General features: G+C 49.9%; 4 protein-coding genes across 4 annotated transcripts; 2 read left to right on the plus strand and 2 right to left on the minus strand.

Annotated features, from left to right (window-relative positions):
* Positions 1-48: 48 nt before the first annotated feature.
* On the minus strand, positions 49-1,943 carry NECHADRAFT_73000 (uncharacterized protein; the record flags this gene model as incomplete). The annotated part of the gene is made up of 3 exons (XM_003047341.1): positions 49-1,037; positions 1,087-1,752; positions 1,806-1,943. The coding sequence occupies 3 exons, from the start codon at positions 1,941-1,943 to the stop codon at positions 219-221; spliced, it is 1,623 nt and encodes a 540-aa protein (XP_003047387.1). The 3' UTR covers positions 49-218.
* Positions 1,944-2,985: 1,042 nt separating this feature from the next.
* On the minus strand, positions 2,986-4,299 carry NECHADRAFT_97744 (uncharacterized protein; the record flags this gene model as incomplete). The annotated part of the gene is made up of 4 exons (XM_003047342.1): positions 2,986-3,490; positions 3,551-3,918; positions 3,971-4,075; positions 4,129-4,299. The coding sequence occupies 4 exons, from the start codon at positions 4,297-4,299 to the stop codon at positions 2,986-2,988; spliced, it is 1,149 nt and encodes a 382-aa protein (XP_003047388.1).
* Positions 4,300-5,426: 1,127 nt separating this feature from the next.
* NECHADRAFT_102153 (uncharacterized protein) lies at positions 5,427-6,377 on the plus strand. Its single transcript, XM_003047156.1, has 2 exons — positions 5,427-5,922; positions 5,968-6,377. The coding sequence occupies exons 1-2, from the start codon at positions 5,517-5,519 to the stop codon at positions 6,312-6,314; spliced, it is 753 nt and encodes a 250-aa protein (XP_003047202.1). The 5' UTR covers positions 5,427-5,516; the 3' UTR covers positions 6,315-6,377.
* A 1,923-nt stretch (positions 6,378-8,300) lies between these two features.
* Positions 8,301-9,275, plus strand: NECHADRAFT_53987 (uncharacterized protein; the record flags this gene model as incomplete). Its single annotated transcript, XM_003047157.1, has 1 exon — positions 8,301-9,275. One exon carries the CDS (start codon positions 8,301-8,303, stop codon positions 9,273-9,275), a length of 975 nt encoding a protein of 324 aa, XP_003047203.1.
* Between the last annotated feature and the right edge of the window lie 8,603 nt (positions 9,276-17,878).

Raw genomic sequence — 17,878 nt, forward strand, 5'->3', positions numbered from 1 at the left:
AGTATGGACCAGGCAGTTCTGAAGGTTCACACACAGATAACTAGAGTTGTAGAGCAAGAAGAGAACGTGGATTACTATGTTTCTAAAACGCCTTTCATCAAGTATTGTACAAAGCGGTAGAATGAATGGTAGCCGCCCTCTACAATATGGTAACAATAGCCCGTGAGGGCGTCGCTCAAAAACAAATTCGCTTTTCGTGAGGCAGCACCACATGATCTTCAAGTCTCCACGATGGGACCGTTGTACTCCTTTCGTCCTCGGACAAAGTAGTAGACAACACTGAAGATGGCGACGAAGCCAGTGACAAGAACGCTATAGTTCATCATGTCGACAGTGGGGTTCAGCATCGGGGGCCAGAAGCTGAAGAAGCCAATGACCACCAGGTAGCAGATACTGAAGATGTTGTTTGCAATGCCAAAGATGCCGGGGAGATGGAAGGGGCCCCAGACGAGTTCAGCGCCAGCAGTGTTTGCCAGGGCTGGAAGGTCTGAGCCAGAAGGCATGGCGAAGCCCTTTGTCATGCGACGATAGAGGAGTAGAACGGCAGCGATGAGGTAGGACGCGTACAGGCATGAGATAGATAGGGAGGTGACGTTCTGGAAGGCAACGGGGGATCCGATGTTGATGAGAGATAGCAGGATCGCAATGCCCGTGGTAACAGCAACAGCCCAGACAGGGACAGTAGTACGCTCATCAACCGTCGACAGGACGCGCCAGAAGGGGAGACCACGGTCACGGGCAAACGACCAGAAGACGCGAGAGGTAGAAGCCAGCATGCCCACAGTCGCGCAAGCTCCGAGGATCATGATGATGCTGGCCATGACAGTGGCTCCGGCGGTGGAGTTGGTGGCCTGCTTGAAGATGTACATGTGAGGGAAGCCCAGCATCCCAGGACCCGAGGCGATGGCCTCGTCAAAGTTACCCATGCAAAAGACCATGGCGATGATCATGGCGAAGCCGCAGGCACCGTTGATGACAAGACTGAGGAGGATGGAGGTGGGGACAACGACAGATGGGTTGACGGTCTCTTCAGACATCTAGGCAGGTGTTAGCAGTGGCTACAAACATCGTAGTGGTGGATCTTACGTGAAACGCGGCGTCGGTACCAACAAAGGCAAAGACATTGCCCATCATTCCAACCATGAAGGACAATCCCTGAGATGGCCAGGCACCGTTGTTGACGAAAGTCGTAAATATCTCCTTGGCATCTCCATGAGGTCCCAGAGTGACGAGGGGAATCAAGATGGCAAAGAACCCCAAGACATGAAGGATCAAGATGAGACCCTCAAACTTGGGCAGCGCCGAGCTGGCAAGAGTGTTGATGAACACGGCAAAGATGAAGATGGCCCAGAATAGCAGTGTTCCCTGCCACAGCTTGGGCTGAAAGCCATCATCATTCAGAGAGGTAAGACCCAAGATCATGTTGCCGGTCAGCAGCGCACTCGAAGCGACTGAGCCCTGCCAACCGCCAACAGTCAACATTCCAGTCAGGTAACTGAGGAACTTGGCGCAAGATCGTGGCGCCAACATGGCAACCCAATGATACTGCGCTCCAGCCGTGGGCGCCATAGACACCAGCTCGCACATTGTGGAGAAGACGCTGAAGTTGCCGATCCAGACGATGAGGAAGCTGTAGATGACGCCGGCCGTGCCGCCATTGTTGAGGCCTTGGGCGAAGAGGACGGTGACGGCTTCCCAGGTGATGAGGATGGTGCAGCTAAAACCGAGAATGGACATGAAACCAAAGTTGCGCTGTTGTATCTCATCAGTATGGATGCTTGAATTGTCGGAGAGGGGCGGTGAACCTTGAGGACTGGCTTCTTTCCCAGTCGGGCCAAGTGATCATTATCACCGTATGTGCTCGTCGATCGAGACGAAGAATTGGGCTCAACTTCAACGGCAACTTGAGCGTTGCTGGCCTTGACGGCCGCAGAGTTGCCCATTTCGTAGGTGGACGAGTTATCGCTGCCCATATTTGCGGTAGTGGTGCGGCACAATCAAGCAGAAACACCAAAGGAATGGAGAGAAAATTGAGGAGGAGAAAATAAAGGGAAACAGGCAAGTAGGCAACAAAAAGCTCTCAAAAAAAAGTAATCAAGAATGCACGTTGGATGCAATGTCAACGGCAACTCAAGGCATGCAGTCGCAGAATTTCCAATGCTACCTATAGCATCCAGACGCAGTCTTTAACGTAACCGGATCCTGCCCCGATGCGCCCGGTCGCATCTTGGCACACTTGCTCAAGGGGAATTTTCCAGGTCAGGGGTCCCCTCCCCTGGCAAGCCGTGTACCGAGAATAAAGTGACAACCTGAAGATGGAAGGTCAGGTTTTGCGAGCATGGGGGGACCGTTGTGATTAACTTTCTTTTTCCTGAATTGCACTCCCTCCTCGGTTACGGCGGATGGAACTTTTGCATGGGTGCTGGGGGCGATCTGTATGGACCACGCATGGAAGCTATCATCTGCGCAATTTGGTTGAATAGAATAAGATCGACTGTGAATAAGCTCGCGTAGAAAGGATTCAGCTGTTATCACAGTGAAGAGAGAACGCCACGAGGCAGTGCCAGATTTGACTTGTCGTCTTGTTGCCACATCACACCAGACGGGACAGGATGTGTTTCATCCTCTCATCCTTTCTTGTCTTACCTGATGCAATGTAAACGCAAGACACTCGCATTTTCTTCATGCCCGCCATAACCACCAACAAAATGGAGTCGCCCCTCACTGACATCCCCTGTCTTTTGCGGGAGAGCATCCCGCAGGTTCGTCTTCACAGTGGAGACCGTTTTAGCCTACTGCAGAATATACCTTGGCTTCACATGAAAAGAAGACGATTTTAAGTGACAAAGTTGGGAGATTCAGGCCATCCCGCATGTTTAATTGCTTTTTTTCTCGTCGTCTACGCATCTATGAAACCCAAAAGCGCCACACTCCTCCCCTCAGGGGAAGAGAAAAGAAAAGGAAAAAGAAAATTCGGTGTCTTTTTTAGTCCCGCTCCATTGCTCTCTCATGCATGTTCTCCACGTCTACCTGCCAAGTCTGGTGAATCAGAATCGTCTGGCTCGAGTGACTCGTTCGACTCTGTCCATCCCACGTCGCATCCCCAGCCGCCTTATTTCTGTGCTTGGGAAGGTCAACCATCTCAAAAACTTGACTTGCTTGCGATTGGGTCGTGGGGGGTTCTTTTGCCGTTCGTGATCGGCTGCCCATGGCGCTGTTCTCGGCTGACTTGTAGCCTGCGTATCCCGGCCGGTTGGTTGGGTAGCCGTTGCTGCTCGACTTGCCCTGCCGGCGGAGATCGTCGATCCGGATCTGGCCCGACTCTAAGCTGTCGAGGAAGGGTTTGAAGTTGGGCACGCAGACTGTGAGGATGGCGAGGCATTGTACCAGCTGGATGGCGATGGCTGCTTGCCAGATGGAGAAGGAAAAGTCTGATGAAGCGATTGCTTTGTTGGTGTAGTAGATCTGAACCGCAATAGCAGGTGTGACACTGGATGTCGATGTCAGTACTCACTCAAGGCATCTGTCAGATGTATCGGGTGGGACTTACAGGATTCGGCTCCCAAAGACACTCATCACCAAGATCTTCTTGGACAGCGATGTGCGAATCTTCATGACATTCTCGCACATCACCACCACAATAGCAAGATCAGTGATGATGTTGGCAATGGAGTAGTAAGTCCAAAAACCGGTACGGTTAATGCACTTCTCGTCGTCATCGTACACCCACGGAGCAGGAAGACTGCACTGGAATAAGCTGACGATGAGGGCAGTGATACCCCAGAGGCCGACGACAGCCTCGCAGGTGATAAAGATCCATTTTTGGCTCTTTTGACCCATAATACGGAGACTCATTGTCCCTGAGAGCTTGCAGCAGAAGAGGGAGGCGATGAGCATGGCGTTGATGGCATATTGTGTCTACGGTCGCAACTGTCAGCGGCGGAAGAGAGGTCACGATGGAGTGGTTTACCTTGAAGAATACGTCGATATCATCAGTGCTCAATGTTTCAAAAGGCTTCCCAAGCCCATGGTCGCATGCGACAAAGACGACAGCAGACTGGATAACCGAGAGAAGCTGGAAAACACAGAGTGAGCCATGAACGCCGAGCCCAAGACTGGTCCACTCACAGTTGCGACAATGGTGAGAATATCATCAACCCTCAACGCCTTGATCATGTGGATCTTTGTACCCATGCGTACAAAACACGAAAGAATGGCAACGACCAAAAACATCATGGTCAAGACTTGAACAAGCGGAGACTTGTTGGAGTCGGTAATGACTCTCTGCGTAGAACTCATGTTGGGCGATCCAGCGGCAACAGTAACATGGCGTAAAAAGGGAGAAAATTGAGAAACTAAAAAGAGATTTACAGGGTCGACACTTGAGAGGGAAAAAAAGGCAATTAAGAAAAGGGATCACTGCAGGCGAAACACGGTCACATCTTGGAAAAAGCGGCACAGATTCATGTCCTATAGATGCGTCTAACGGCTTGCATCCTCTACTCGTCATGTGAAGCTCCCCCGGGTCCTCCGACACACTGAAAATGGAAGGAAAAGAAAATGGGAAGCGCGGGATTTCAGCTCTGCTAAGAGTCTTATTGACTCCCTGTAGTGTCCTATTCGGCGTCTCAAGCCCTGTCGTCACAAAATGAAGGCCTCAGCTCATTCCCAGCCCCTGTGAGATCTCAAAACAGCCCAGATGGAGTTACCGGAGCTGAGTGGCTGGAACGTCCCATGTATTACAACCCGCTTTAGGAAATCTAGTGCTGATCCTGATACATGGGATCTCAGGTGTTGGACGGGATTGGACTCACAGCTATAGTAGCATCCAAGACGTTTGATATCAGAAAAAGCATTTTGTAGAAAGAAAGAAAAAAAAAAGAGGCCATAATCACGCATGGTAGACCAATTATGTCCTGAGGCACAGAATCACACTCTTCACAGGTCTAACACCCCTGCAAATCTGCAACCCCATCTGGCAAGGATGTTCAGGGCCAACAGGAAATCATCCGTAGCGGTACCGTCGGTAGATCGACCCGAACAGTGTCCGTGCAATCACCTTCCATAACAGTTTGAAGGCCCGACTCGCAAAAGAGCTGAAGGATCCTTCGCTTCGCAAGATTTCACCAACAACAGATACCGAGGGAGAAAGACGAGTTCACAGTCACAATTCGTCACAGTGATACAGGTGAAGAAGGTTTTCTCCTGCATATCTAGGAACATTATCCCGTGCGGTGTGGCGTCGCGGAACCCCTGATCACATCCCTGCCGTTCGGTGGCGTCCGGCATCGTCAGTGACAAACGGAGAAATTGGCGCAAAACGTATCACCTTGTTGGGGCTCTGTGATGAATGTGGTGGTGTGGTTTCCAGGTTCTCGGTTTTGGTGTGCGCGTTCTCGAGCCATCTGTGTCTCACCTCATATCGGCGCCGCAACCCTTTCTCTTTGACCCCAAGATCGCCACCTTTGATGCTGTGTTGAGCATTTTCTGTTTGTGAAAAAGTAAAAATATCAGTCATGACTTTCAAGCTGCTCGAAGTTGATCTTGCCAACGACTTTGATCAAGTCATTGAGTGTCAATGGGCCTCTTACGAGAAGCCTTATCAGCCTTTCTTCCGCCTCTTCTGTCCTCTTCTGGGTGACGGACCCTCCGCGAGGGAAGAGTCACTCAGGGAATCTACCGCCCGCCAGCTGATATGGCATGATGGCGATTCAACAAGTTACTGGGGCAAGGTCGTCAATGACGATGGCCTCATTGTCGGCGCTTGTCTCTGGAAGATATGTCCGACCAACCCCTTTGAAGATTACAACGCCCATGAAGATGCGGACTGGCACCCCGAAGGAGAGAGGAGAGAATACGTCAGCAGGTGCTTAGAGCAGTTTGACCTACCAAGAAGCAAGATGGGTGCTCGCCCACAGGTTTGTAAGTGATTCTTGCCCTCGGTGTTGCCTCTACTAACTCTACAAGACCTCAACATCCTCTACACGCACCCGGACTACCGCCGTCAAGGTGTCGCCGACATGATCCTCAACTGGGGCAAGAAAAAGGCCGACGAGATGGGAGTCGAGATGTGGCTGGACGCGACCGAGCTTGGTGTACCCGTTTATAAGAAGCACGGCTTCACAGTTGTCAACGTCAACCAATTGCAACCCGCCAAGGCGGAACCTGGCGAGGAGTGGAGGGAGATTGAGAGGGAGCTGCAGCCCATGACCTTTTGGCAGATGTGGAGGCCTGCTGGTGGTGATTATATAGAGGGCAAGTCTGTGAAGCCTTGGGAGTCTGACGCTTGGCAGAGTGATAGCACTGAGGAATAGGGTGTGGTGTCAGGTGGAGTGCAGAGTGAATCATAGCGTACAAATTCAAGCAGTTTCCCTCCACTCAAGCAGTTCAAGTTCCAAAGTTAGGGTTTTTGCTGTCGTTCATACCACGTAGTTTTGAGAAAATATGGACGTGACCGTTGCTGTAGGGTAATAGGCGTCAAGTTGCATGTGAGGGCATAACCATGTGAATGAGGGTCAACGCCCTACCGAGGATGCATGTGATAATTCTCCAGAAGTTCCATAATTAAAAGAGTCAAACACATTTCAAATCTCCATTTCATGTTGCAGTCCGATCCCCTGACCTGGAAGGTGTCTTGGTGTCAAAACTGGGATTGTGAGACAGACAGGCATGCAGGAATGCAAGACATGTCCAGGTGTTGAAAGGTAACGTTGACAATTGCGCTTGTGGTTAAGATCAGCAGTGATCGGCCATCACGATTCTCACTCGGCTTGGCACATCCAGGCATCTTGTGCATTTCTTTCTGCTTGCTTTCTGATCCACCGCCCTGTTTAGAAGGGTGGACGAATCTAGGGTTCAGTCATCGACCACAGAGACAAGAAGGATTTGAAACCCGATTTTTATGCAACTAAGAAATATGCATGTGTTTTGCATCATGAGGAGTCGATAGACGTCAAGGCAAACGGGCTGCTAATCTTCAGGGTATCAAACAGCCTGGCCAGATCACACACAAAGCACTCAGCCTTGAAATACTGGACTCATCCTACAAACTTATGCCTCGCTCAGAGCCTTGGTAAAAGGAACTCCCGTTCAACAACTAAGACAAACTGAATCTCATAGCTTCCTCAATAATGTGGGTTAGACTACTATGCCTGGGGCCAATGCCAATTCGAAATGATATTAGAGAGCACGGCCATCACCCTCCCGTGAGGCGGCTGGAGAAGCACCAAAAGAAAATGCGAGTAATACTATAAACAGTGACTTAGTCCTGGAGAAGCTTTAACTTGCTGTGAGGCGGAACTATATAAAGATGATACAGCTCTAGGATGAGTATGTCAAGAATGGCTTTCCTGGCCTGATGGATGGCCGCCTAGAGGCATCGCCTTACAAGCTGACCTCGGTTTCAGTTTCTGTCTTAGTGACGGTTATAAAAATTTTGGTGTGGGTAGTATCGCTCTCAGTGATCGTCTCGACGTCGACGTCCGTGGTAACGACGGTGATAGTTGGGGGAGTTACATTGGGGCGGCCAATACCTGGGATAAATAGTGGAAACAACAGCACTCACCGTGAACCAGTCTTAGCGATCATCTGATTCACTTTTTTTGGTCACTGCGACGGGCTGCAACTTGATAACCGCAATACTGGTTGGGCGGATGGCGCGTGTCCATGTGAGTCGTGACCGTGTGCGCGGGAGCTAGGCATGTCTCCAACTTCATGATCTTCTTTGGTGCAAAGAGTTACCGAAGATCTAGCCAGAGTAATGGCCGAGACCGTAGTTGCTAAGAGCACAGCCAGCAATTGAAACTTCATCGTGCTTTCAAGTCTATAGACTTGTTGGTTCAACAATCCACCACCCTATAGAAGAGTCCAAATGCCATTTCATTGCTCTCACTAATAAGGGCACTATTGTTAATAGTCATGAACATTTGAAGCCAGTTTTGGAGCGCCTGAGCTGCAAAGTAAGGCGGCCTACGCGGCGACCCATCTGTAGGTAGTCTAGACTGCGGCCAGACAGGCCCGGTTGCCTTGAAATCAACCAATGCAGGCTGCCTGCCACAAGCCTGATGGGTTGAAAATCGCCATAGGTCTCTATGTATTAAATGCATGTAATTAAGCGTGGTTCTATTCTCATAAGCAGAAGTACATCAGTTGACGGCAGTCCTGCGTCAGCGCCTAAAGTTGAGCCCAACTGGAATCAGGCAGAAGTCTGAACAAGGACCGGCTGAGCCCTGCAATATGCAATGGAGCCCTAACCTCTTCTGCCTCTCATTCGAACCTCACCTGTTGTGGAATCTTGCAAAATGAGTCGACGCAAGTTCCGCCCAGAGGACTACACAGTGGGATGGGTTTGTGCCCTCCCAATCGAGCTCGCCGCAGCGCAAGAAGTTCTGGACGAAGGACACCCGGACATAACTCACCTGAACCCAAATGACACCAACTTGTATACCCTTGGCCGTATTGGTACACACAATGTCGTTATTGCGTGCCTCCCAGCAGGTCAGATCGGTACCAACACTGCCGCTGCCGTCGCCACCCGGATGAAGTCGACATTCACATCGATCCGGTTCGGCCTAATGGTGGGCATCGGAGGTGGTGTCCCAAGTGACAAAGCAGACATCCGGCTCGGGGATGTAGTGATCAGTCAACCAGAGAGGGGAAATGGAGGAGTGGTCCAATATGATCTGGGAAAGACTATGCCACGCAGATATGAGCGAACTGGTTCACTTAATTCACCACCGGAAATTTTGCTCAACGCACTTTCGAAGCTAAATACCAACCAAATTTTAGGCATGAGCAACCTTGCACACCACTTATCCACGCTTAGCCGTTCGCCGGTGTTCACACCCCAGAGTGCAGGACCCGATATTCTGTTTGAGTCGACCTACGAACACCTGGGCGGGGATACATGTGAAGGATGCGATAGAAACAGACAGGTCAGGCGATACTCCCGGGACAGTCAAGAGATTGTTGTTCACTACGGCACAATCGCCTCCGGGAATCAGGTTATGAGAGACGGCCAGTCGAGGGACAGGGTTAGCCAGGAGCTTGGTGGAGTGCTCTGCTTCGAGATGGAAGCAGCAGGGTTGATGAACAGTTTTCCATGTCTTGTTCTGCGAGGTATCTGTGACTATGCAGACTCTCACAAGAATAAGACGTGGCAGGCTTACGCATCGGCGACTGCGGCTGCATGTGCGAAGGAGATCCTGTTGATTATCCCACGGGCTGCTGTAGCCGAAACACGCAGAGTCCCTGGAACGATTTTGTCCGTACGTTGATCCACTTCCGCGCAAGTTTTGCGGTGCAAATTAGTTGCTGATGCCTTGGGTTCTACAGGAAACGCTCCGATATGCTGTTGAACGTGTAGATTTACACCCATTCCTTCAAATGCTATCGGCCATGGACCAAGAGCAGCATACGCCCAAAGTTTCGGCCGGCATCAACCAGCCGAAATTTCACTGGGTCTTCAAAAACCTGGACTTTGAGCACTGGGTACAGTCCAGCCATTCCGAGGTGCTTTGGTTATCTGGACCGCCTGAATGCAGTCTCGACGAGGTTTCATCACATGTTGTGCAACAGGGCAATGCTATTTTTACAGCACCGCGCTGTGTTCTGTACTTTTTCTGTTCGTCACCAGTGAACGAGAAAGTACCAGCCGCTAGGCTCATTCGCGGACTCCTTAATCAACTCATCTGCTGGTCGTCGACGCAGAATATGTCTATCATCCAAGCATTTCTTTATACTCTGCGTGAGAAGCTTGTGGAACGGCGCGAGAAGGACACCGAACGGCGTGAGCGGACTCTAAAACAGCGCGAGAAGATTTCCGAATGGGATCACCAATTCGACACTTCTTTCAAAGACGGTGACCCTCCACAAACGACAATACAGCAGATGCTTGACAGGGCTTCAGCCAATGAGCATTGGGCTGCTTTACAAGCAGCTCTGGACGTTGAGCAGGAGTCGGAGATGTTGATTGTTATCGACGGACTGGATGGTGTCCAAGATTACAAGTACGACTTCTTGAACAAGGTTCATGAATTTATCCAACATATACTGAGAAGAACACCAAAAACCAAGGTTTTACTTACGAGCCGACCTCGTGCTGACCTGGAAGCTGCATTTTCCGATTTGCCGTGTATCGAATATGATAAGGAGAGAAAAGGTCAGTTCGCACCCTACTTCAAGTGAATATTAGACTCACCGTGATATGTAAAGAATGCCTTGCTAGTCTTCGCTTCGATAACTCCCGCTTTGGCAAGATCTCGGAGGAACATCAAGGTTCCCTTGAGTGGATCTGGACGCATGACCAGTGTCAGAAATGGTTGAAAGCAGACGCCTCCCGACTCTTATATCTTCAAGGAAAGCCTGGCAGTGGAAAGAGCACTCTCACCAAATATTTCACCAAGTATCTACCGGAGAGGGAACCAAACGTCAAGTCAGCGATTGTGGCTACGTTCTTCTACAGTTGGAGAGAGGGGGGGCCGCAAAGAAGTCACTACAACATGCTTCGATCGATTCTCTACGCTATCCTAGACCAACACGAGGCCTTTTTTTACCACCGGTTTCAACGTGAGTATCGCTGCCAGTTACAAGAAGCTGGTGGCGGCGGCCTCGTAGGATGGGATTATTTGTCGTTGAAACGCCTTCTTTCATCCCTACGGGATCACACAGTACCGGAACGACTCTATCTCATCATTGATGCAGTTGATGAGTCCGATTACAAAGACAGGCGTGAGATTCTAGATTTACTTCTCAGGACTTGTTCAGAGACAAAAAAATGCATTGTGAAGGCATTCGTTGCAAGCCGGCCAGTCGTAACTCTCGAACGCCGCATCAGCGAATTCCACAGCTTCATAAGGCTACAAGACGAGACACAGTTGGACATCCTCAACTTCGCCAACGCATTCCTGGAACGTGTGGACTTTCCTCAGTTCATTGAGCAAGCAAGGAAGTATGTGGTTGATAATGCCAACGGTGTCTTCCTATGGGTCAGACTGGTCGGAGAGGAGCTGTTGGCCTACGATGAGCAAGGCTGTGCTGAAGAAGACGTTTTCGAATTCCTACAAAGCCTGCCTACAGAGCTGGATGAATTTTACCGACGGATGCTTGACAAAATGACCGGGAGGGCGGAGAAAGAACACAAGGATGGAGTCAAGATGTTTCGATTTGTTTTGTTCTCATATCGGTCCCTCACTGTTTGCGAACTCCTCCATGCCCTTGGAATCTCGGATAACCTGGAAACAGAATTCTTGGCGTCGGATGAATCATTTCAAAAGCGTATACCACACCAGCGACGTATCACGCATTGTGGTGGCAACTTCTTGGAAATCAAGCAACATGATGGTACCTTGGCTTCAAGACCCCCCTCCCATATTCCAGCTAACGAATCTACAGGAAAAGCTACAGTGCAGGCCATGCATCAAACGGTTCGCGAGTTTTTTCTCCGTCCTAATGGATATGTAGCAACGTCCAAGTTTAGGATGGCTGAAAACGATGCCCACGTTTCCATGTCTATTACTTGCATCCGGTACCTCATGCTATGCGCCGCGAACATGGTAGCCAGACCCTCGGATGTCGAGACTTGGGCTTCGCATGAATTCGAAAGTTGTGCCCGTTACCTCAACCAAAGGCCATTGGCAAGCTATGCTCTGATGCATCTCAAGGATCACCTGGATCGCTGCCATGGTGATCCACATGTCTCGAGTTCTACCTCTCAGTTCATTGATGAATTGACTTGCGCTTCAGACGCGGCAGTTTACTTGCTAGAAAGGTGGGTTAGGTCCCGCCTGAAGACAGCTTTGCTCGCCAGTCAGGCAGATAGCACTGCAGAAACATTCAGAGACAGACTTTTGGATACTGCGGTTAGGAATGGACTGTCAGAGGCAACTGAGGTCCTGGTGCTGGCTGGAGCCAACACCCAGTTGAGGGACGGACATGGACGTGTTCCGTTGTTGCGGGCGGCAGAGGCAGGACATGAAGCCGTGGTTCGTGTGCTGCTGGGGTATAAGGCAAATGCCGATACAACAGAGAATAGTAGAGGGACGGCGCTGAGCTGGGCGGCTAGGAATGGGCATGAGAGCGTAGTGCGGCTCTTGCTGGAGTATAAGGCGATAGACACCGAGGATAAGAGTGGAAGGACGGCGCTGGTCTGGGCGGCTAGGAATGGGCATGAGAGCATAGTACGGCTCTTACTGGAGTATGAGGCGATCAGCATAAAGGGTAAGAGGCGATTGGCGGCGCTGGACTGCGCGGCTGTGAATGGTCACGAGGCCGTAGTGCGGCTCTTGTTGGAGGATGAGGTGATCGACATGAAGTACGAGCTAAGATTTACGACATTATACTCGGCAGCTAAAAATGGACACGAGAGCGTAGTGCGACTCTTGCTGGAGTACGGGGCGGATATCGATATGAAGGACGACCGAGGAGTGACGGCGTTGTACTTGGCAGCTAGGAGTGGGAATGAGAGTATGGCGGAACTTTTACTCCAGTTTGGGGCAGATATGAACATAAGGGATCAGGAGGGAAGAACGGTGCTAAGTTGGGCGGCTAGGAATAGGGGTATGGCGGTAGTGCGGTTCTTGCTAGAGCATGAGCCGGAGATTGATTCGAAGGATAAAGAGGGATGGACAGCACTCTTGTGGGCAGCTAGAAACGGGGACGTGGCGATGGTGCGGCTGCTCTTAGAGCACGGGGCCGATATAGATGCAAAGGGCCTGTTTGGATGGACGGCACTGCACTGGGCAGCCTTGAACAGGCACGAGACTTTAGTACAGCTGATACTAGACCATGAGGTGGACATTGACGCAAAGGATGAGGATGGATGGACAGCGCTAGTGTATGCAGCGAAACTTGGGTACGAGGCTATAGTGGGGTTGTTGTTGGAGCATAAGGCGGATATCAAGGTAAAGGATGGCTATGGAAATATGGCGCTGACCTGGGCGACTCGAAATGGGCACGAGGCAGTAGCGCGGTTGCTACAAGAGCACGAGGCGTCCTCTAATGTATGATAAGAGTGGAGGGATGGCACCTGCACAGTAAATAATCTCTAGCTTTTAGGCTTAGGAACACGGCTAACGCGAACAAGTTCATATGGGTTTGGATACGCGAAGAGGTTAGGGCAAATCCGGTAGATAACGGACCAGCAGTCAAGGATCTTAGCTCTTCCTGTAGACACACACAAGTCTATTACACCCGGTAGGCCATGCTCCAATGGCTCCTAATCTCGCCCAGTTCATATACATTCCAGGTATTCGCGCTGCCAATACGATGTGAAAACGTTCGACTGCTTTCACGCTGTTTCCGAGGCTGGGGCATCAAGAATTTCTTCGCCGTCCGTACTGTTGGCAAACACCCTGATGAGTTGTCTAAGGGGCTTCACTACTAAGATTAAGTTAGAAAAGCCATCAGACTTTCACTGCCCTGGCTAACGGTTGTACAGAACCGAGACGAAGTCAAGCACTGACCCTTGGTCACCTCTAGAGTTCGATTATAGACGGATTATCGGCAGCAAGGGTCAATTGCGCAAGAGTGAGCGCAGCTACTTGATGAGCACTGTAAGCCTCGTCTCCTAATATCCGTTTCCTATGCCACTCGACTCATCAGAGTCACGTCGCCGCACTGCGAAGCATACGGCACCCACTCAAAATAATCGGCTTGTGCTACCACTCACTCACTGGCAGTGCCAATTTGGCAAACCGGTTTTGACTTGGAGTGTGACGCCTACTCCATGGACCTTTTACACGGGAAACTTCTTTTAGCCTTAAGGGGGTCTGACGGGTCTAGCGATCCTCGTGCGTGAGTAAAAGAACGACCTGTTAAAGTAGGCTGTAAAAAAGACCGGGAATATGGTTGAGGCTATTGTGTCGTCATTCATAAGTGTGGGTGAAGCTGTAGGCAGCTAGCAGCATCTACCATTCTACAAGTCCAGGTACCTCTCATATTCATTGAGAGACTGGTCCACATAAACATAAGCTCGGGTGATTGATAGTCCTCGCTATGTCAAGTATGTTCGTCCACTAGCAAGTCGGCGTAGACCTTTTGAGCGGGTGATTCGTATGGACCACGTCTTGGTGAGCTGAATCATTGATCAACCCATGGATGAATAGGTTCCTACTCTTGGACTACACCATCACTTCAAATTGACTCATAACTCCCGTGCCCTCTCGAGTGACTATGAAGCAAAGTCGTACCACAATCCCATTCCAAGGCATACTTTCTTATCCGGCTGCACACTGTATCTCTCCCACAGCAGCGACTCCGACTGTGATTTGCTTCTGATTACAGCTATAAATAAGTCCTCCCGAGGACTTCCCCTCCCCAGTGCTCAAGTCGCCACTTGCCTCACATTTCAACAACCAAAAACAATCAAGACAACTGAAAACGATTGAGAAGCCATAATACGCCACTATGTGCAGGAAATCTCAAACCCGTTACAAGTGCGGCCGATGTCAGGTTGTCTACCGGTGGGATCAATCCCATGAGCTGTGCGAAGAGGCGCTCTCACGGACTCGCGATCCTCGCTCGTGTACTAGGGGGGGACCCGTCGTCGCATCTTCGCACTATGGCTTGTGCAAGAGATGTCAACGACAAGAGGGAAGAAGGACGTCCGCTGAGGAGGGAATATTCGATATGGATGATGTGTATTAGTAAAGGAGGGAAAGGAAGGATCCTAGTGTTAATTTAAACCAACCGCAAAGGAGATCATGCCTTTATATGATGGACCATAAAGATATCCTGAAGGTCCAACATATATGTTTCAACTTCCAGTATGTGAGTTAAATCTGACGTATCCTCCCTATCGATGCCTTTGAAACTTATTTCTGTGTTGGTGATGATGATCTCAACCCTATCCATGATCGGTCTCTTGGGAACCATGTTTCTATGGCCAGCCCACGGCAAAAGGATTAAACCAAGAAGTCTCCTGAGTCATGTCACCGCCGATTGTAAGGTCTATTCAGCATCACATAGGCCAAAATCAATGTCAGAATATAAACCATGGGTGATTCAAGCCGGGGTTTCATCCCCTTGCAAACATTGAATGCCAGTCAGGAACCGTCCTATCCCATCTTAGTGGTATAACACAGCCTTTGCTGACAATGGCTCTTTCAGCGAATGGAGCCGTAGGTCATTTTCACCACGTAAAGAACGGCCGTGATTGCTTTTCATCCCAACTATAAGTAGACCTTCAGAGCACCTCAGCCACTTCATTGCACCCAAATCTCCTCACACCGCGGCATCCAAGAATTCTAAGTCCTACAAGTCAACTACCACCCCCAACGAAAAAGAAAATCAAGCATTACCGAAATGTGCACAGAAACAGTCACCCAGTACACTTGCAAAAAGTGTGCCTATCCCCACAAGAAAACGACAGACCACGAGATCTGCGCCAAGGTTCGCGAGGGAAAGGGTAAATTCAAAGTGATCGGCTCATGCGGGAAGACGGATCATGTGCAGAAGAGCAACAAGACTGAGCTGTGTCCACTATGTCGACTCGCCAAGGAGCAGAAGGACAAGGGAGGGTCTTGATCCTGTGGCGACTGGTCAGATAATCTGTAATTAGTCGAGCAAGGCCGGGGGCTAGTCCAAATTATGCAGGCCACGTCATTGCAGGCCGGAGGAAAAGATGACGATAGCCTCATAAAGAACAAAGCCAGCATTACAAGAATTGAAGCCGCCTACAATATCCCTAGATTCCGACAACATCATCAGCGCCTTAATCCTTCTGTATCGGGCTCCCTCCTTCTCTTCCCTTTTCCTTCATGCCCTCTAGACCACGCATCCTTCAATTTCTCCATGAAGTGGTTGCATTTCTGCTTCATCACCACCACTCTTCGCGAGATATATTCCACGCTCGCAGAGTTCATGCCATATTTTAGTGCCGCCTTCACGATGTCCAAGTGAAAAGCTAAAGTCACTGCGGGAACGCAAACAACCACTGACACCGTAACTGCGTAACAGGTTAGTTTTCATCGGTGTTGAGCGATTAAAGCAAGGCACCATAGCTGCATCAATGCTCGAGGAACAGCTTACAAAGGATTTCAAGCACGAATGACAGCGATATCTTGTCATTTGACCAAGGAAACTCTGATACCTCAAGAGCTAGAAATGAAGCCATGAAGGACAGCGGCAGCTGGGAAGCGCTTAGCGATTGTAATATCTAGCTTTCAGACGGGATGTAACATACAAACACGATTGTCGCGACGGTAAACCACATGATTGTGTTTCCCTGCTTGCCGGTTTGGATGGTGAGCTTTCGAGCCAGTTGCTCCTGCAAAAGGGTGGCTTGCTTGTTCTTCAGGTCGAGTAATTGTTGGATCTGTTCCTCGATAACATATTAGCCCGGCCCATAGTAGATATGACAACGGGGGTTAAAGACCGATGTTGTTGCTCGCTCTGCGTATTCTTCCAGTCTCTGCACCGTTTCAATATTTCGGTCGACTACCATGAGCATTTGTGATTGGGATGCTCGTTCTTTGACATCAACTGCGGACGAGCTCGAGGTCGAGAGAGACCGCGTTGGGGTTGAGAACTCGGGGAACAGGTGCGGATGCTGATGGACTGGGTCGATGTCGTCTCTGATCGCATGGTCCATGACGAGGAGGACCTCCTTCTGGACATGAAACAGGGAAGACATGATACTGAGCTCCTCCCTAATATCCTTGATCTGACGAAGATCCTCAATGTCATTTTCGATGTCGATCATCTTTTTCAGGGCCTCTGGGTCGCGCCCCTGTGAGGTGACTCCAGTGGTATCCTTCGACCTGATGTTTTCTTGAAACTCCTTAAACCGCTGCGTCTCTCGGTCGGTCTGAAGAACGATATGATTAGTACGAGAGCTGCTTAGGTAGAAAATCGTGCTTACAATCTCTCCTATTGAGGTGTTGTAGATCTCAAGAAACTGGATCGGTGGTTTCCGGTCGCTCGTAGCATCGAGGTAAATCCTGGAGCACTCGCTCGCGATGACCTCTGCCAGTTCGCCATTGGTTCTAACCCCCAACTCTTGAGCCCTCTCAATGATGTTGGTTACCAGCACAGTCATGTTCTTGGATGTTGGCGAAGTCATTCTGTTGCATCTTTGTGGGAAGGCGGTGATGATGGTGGGAGGCGATCGCCCAATTTCTGGGAGTACCCACATCCATAGTTGATCAACCATGGTAAGAACCGGTTTGAAGTGTTCTTCCGATTCCTCCTGTTCTTTGAAGTATCGAAGGGCTGTCTGGTCTCTGTCTCGCTCATTGGTGTTTGGCAGTGTGTGGTAGTAGAATTGGTCGAGAGTCCTCCGAACGTGCAGTGGACTTTTCTGGTCCAGATACATCCAGTACAGCTTCTCAGTTCCGTTGAGGCCTGTCTTTTTGACCATTGCTTTTGCGTCCTGTGATTTCATTGCCTCTGGAGCCCCGAGAAGAAAATGCTTCTTCTTCAGGATCTTCTTCAACTTCTCGTATTCATCCTCTAAATCCCAGTGTAGATAAGGCATCTATTCTCACGCATCAGAGAGCGTATTAGGGAAGAATGAGACATGACTTACGAATAATACAACTCCTTTAGAATGTAGTTTTGATCGTAATGACTGCGCCTTGGCTCTAGATTGTGCTAAGACATAGTGTTAGCAAACGAAACCATCAATTGCAACGGTATTTCCGACGCACAAAGGGCAAATGAATGGCAGGCTGGGCGCATGAATCGAGCATGATAAGCCTTGTTCCAGGACGTGTGCTGTTGTTTGGACCAAAGTTTTGGCTTCAGGACGATGTTCCGTTTCCAACTCTCCTCTTCTCCAGCTGATTCAAAGTGTCTTGCCATAAGAACCTAGCAGGAAGAAGTTAGCTTACTCTTATATACTATAGCTAGTTGAATCAGATGCATGCTTCTACCCATGTTA

This window comes from Fusarium vanettenii (assembly GCF_000151355.1).
Source record: "Fusarium vanettenii 77-13-4 chromosome 12 genomic scaffold NECHAsca_15_chr12_5_0, whole genome shotgun sequence".
NCBI lineage: Eukaryota > Fungi > Ascomycota > Sordariomycetes > Hypocreales > Nectriaceae > Fusarium > Fusarium vanettenii.

Excerpts from the sequence above, each read along its gene's own strand:
- NECHADRAFT_102153 (XM_003047156.1), top strand. The coding sequence starts at position 5,517 with ATGACTTTCAAGCTGCTCGAAGTTGATCTTGCCAACGACTTTGATCAA. Across the intron at positions 5,923-5,967 it reads GGGTGCTCGCCCACAGGTTT|ACCTCAACATCCTCTACACG; the intron begins GTAAGTGATTCT and ends TAACTCTACAAG.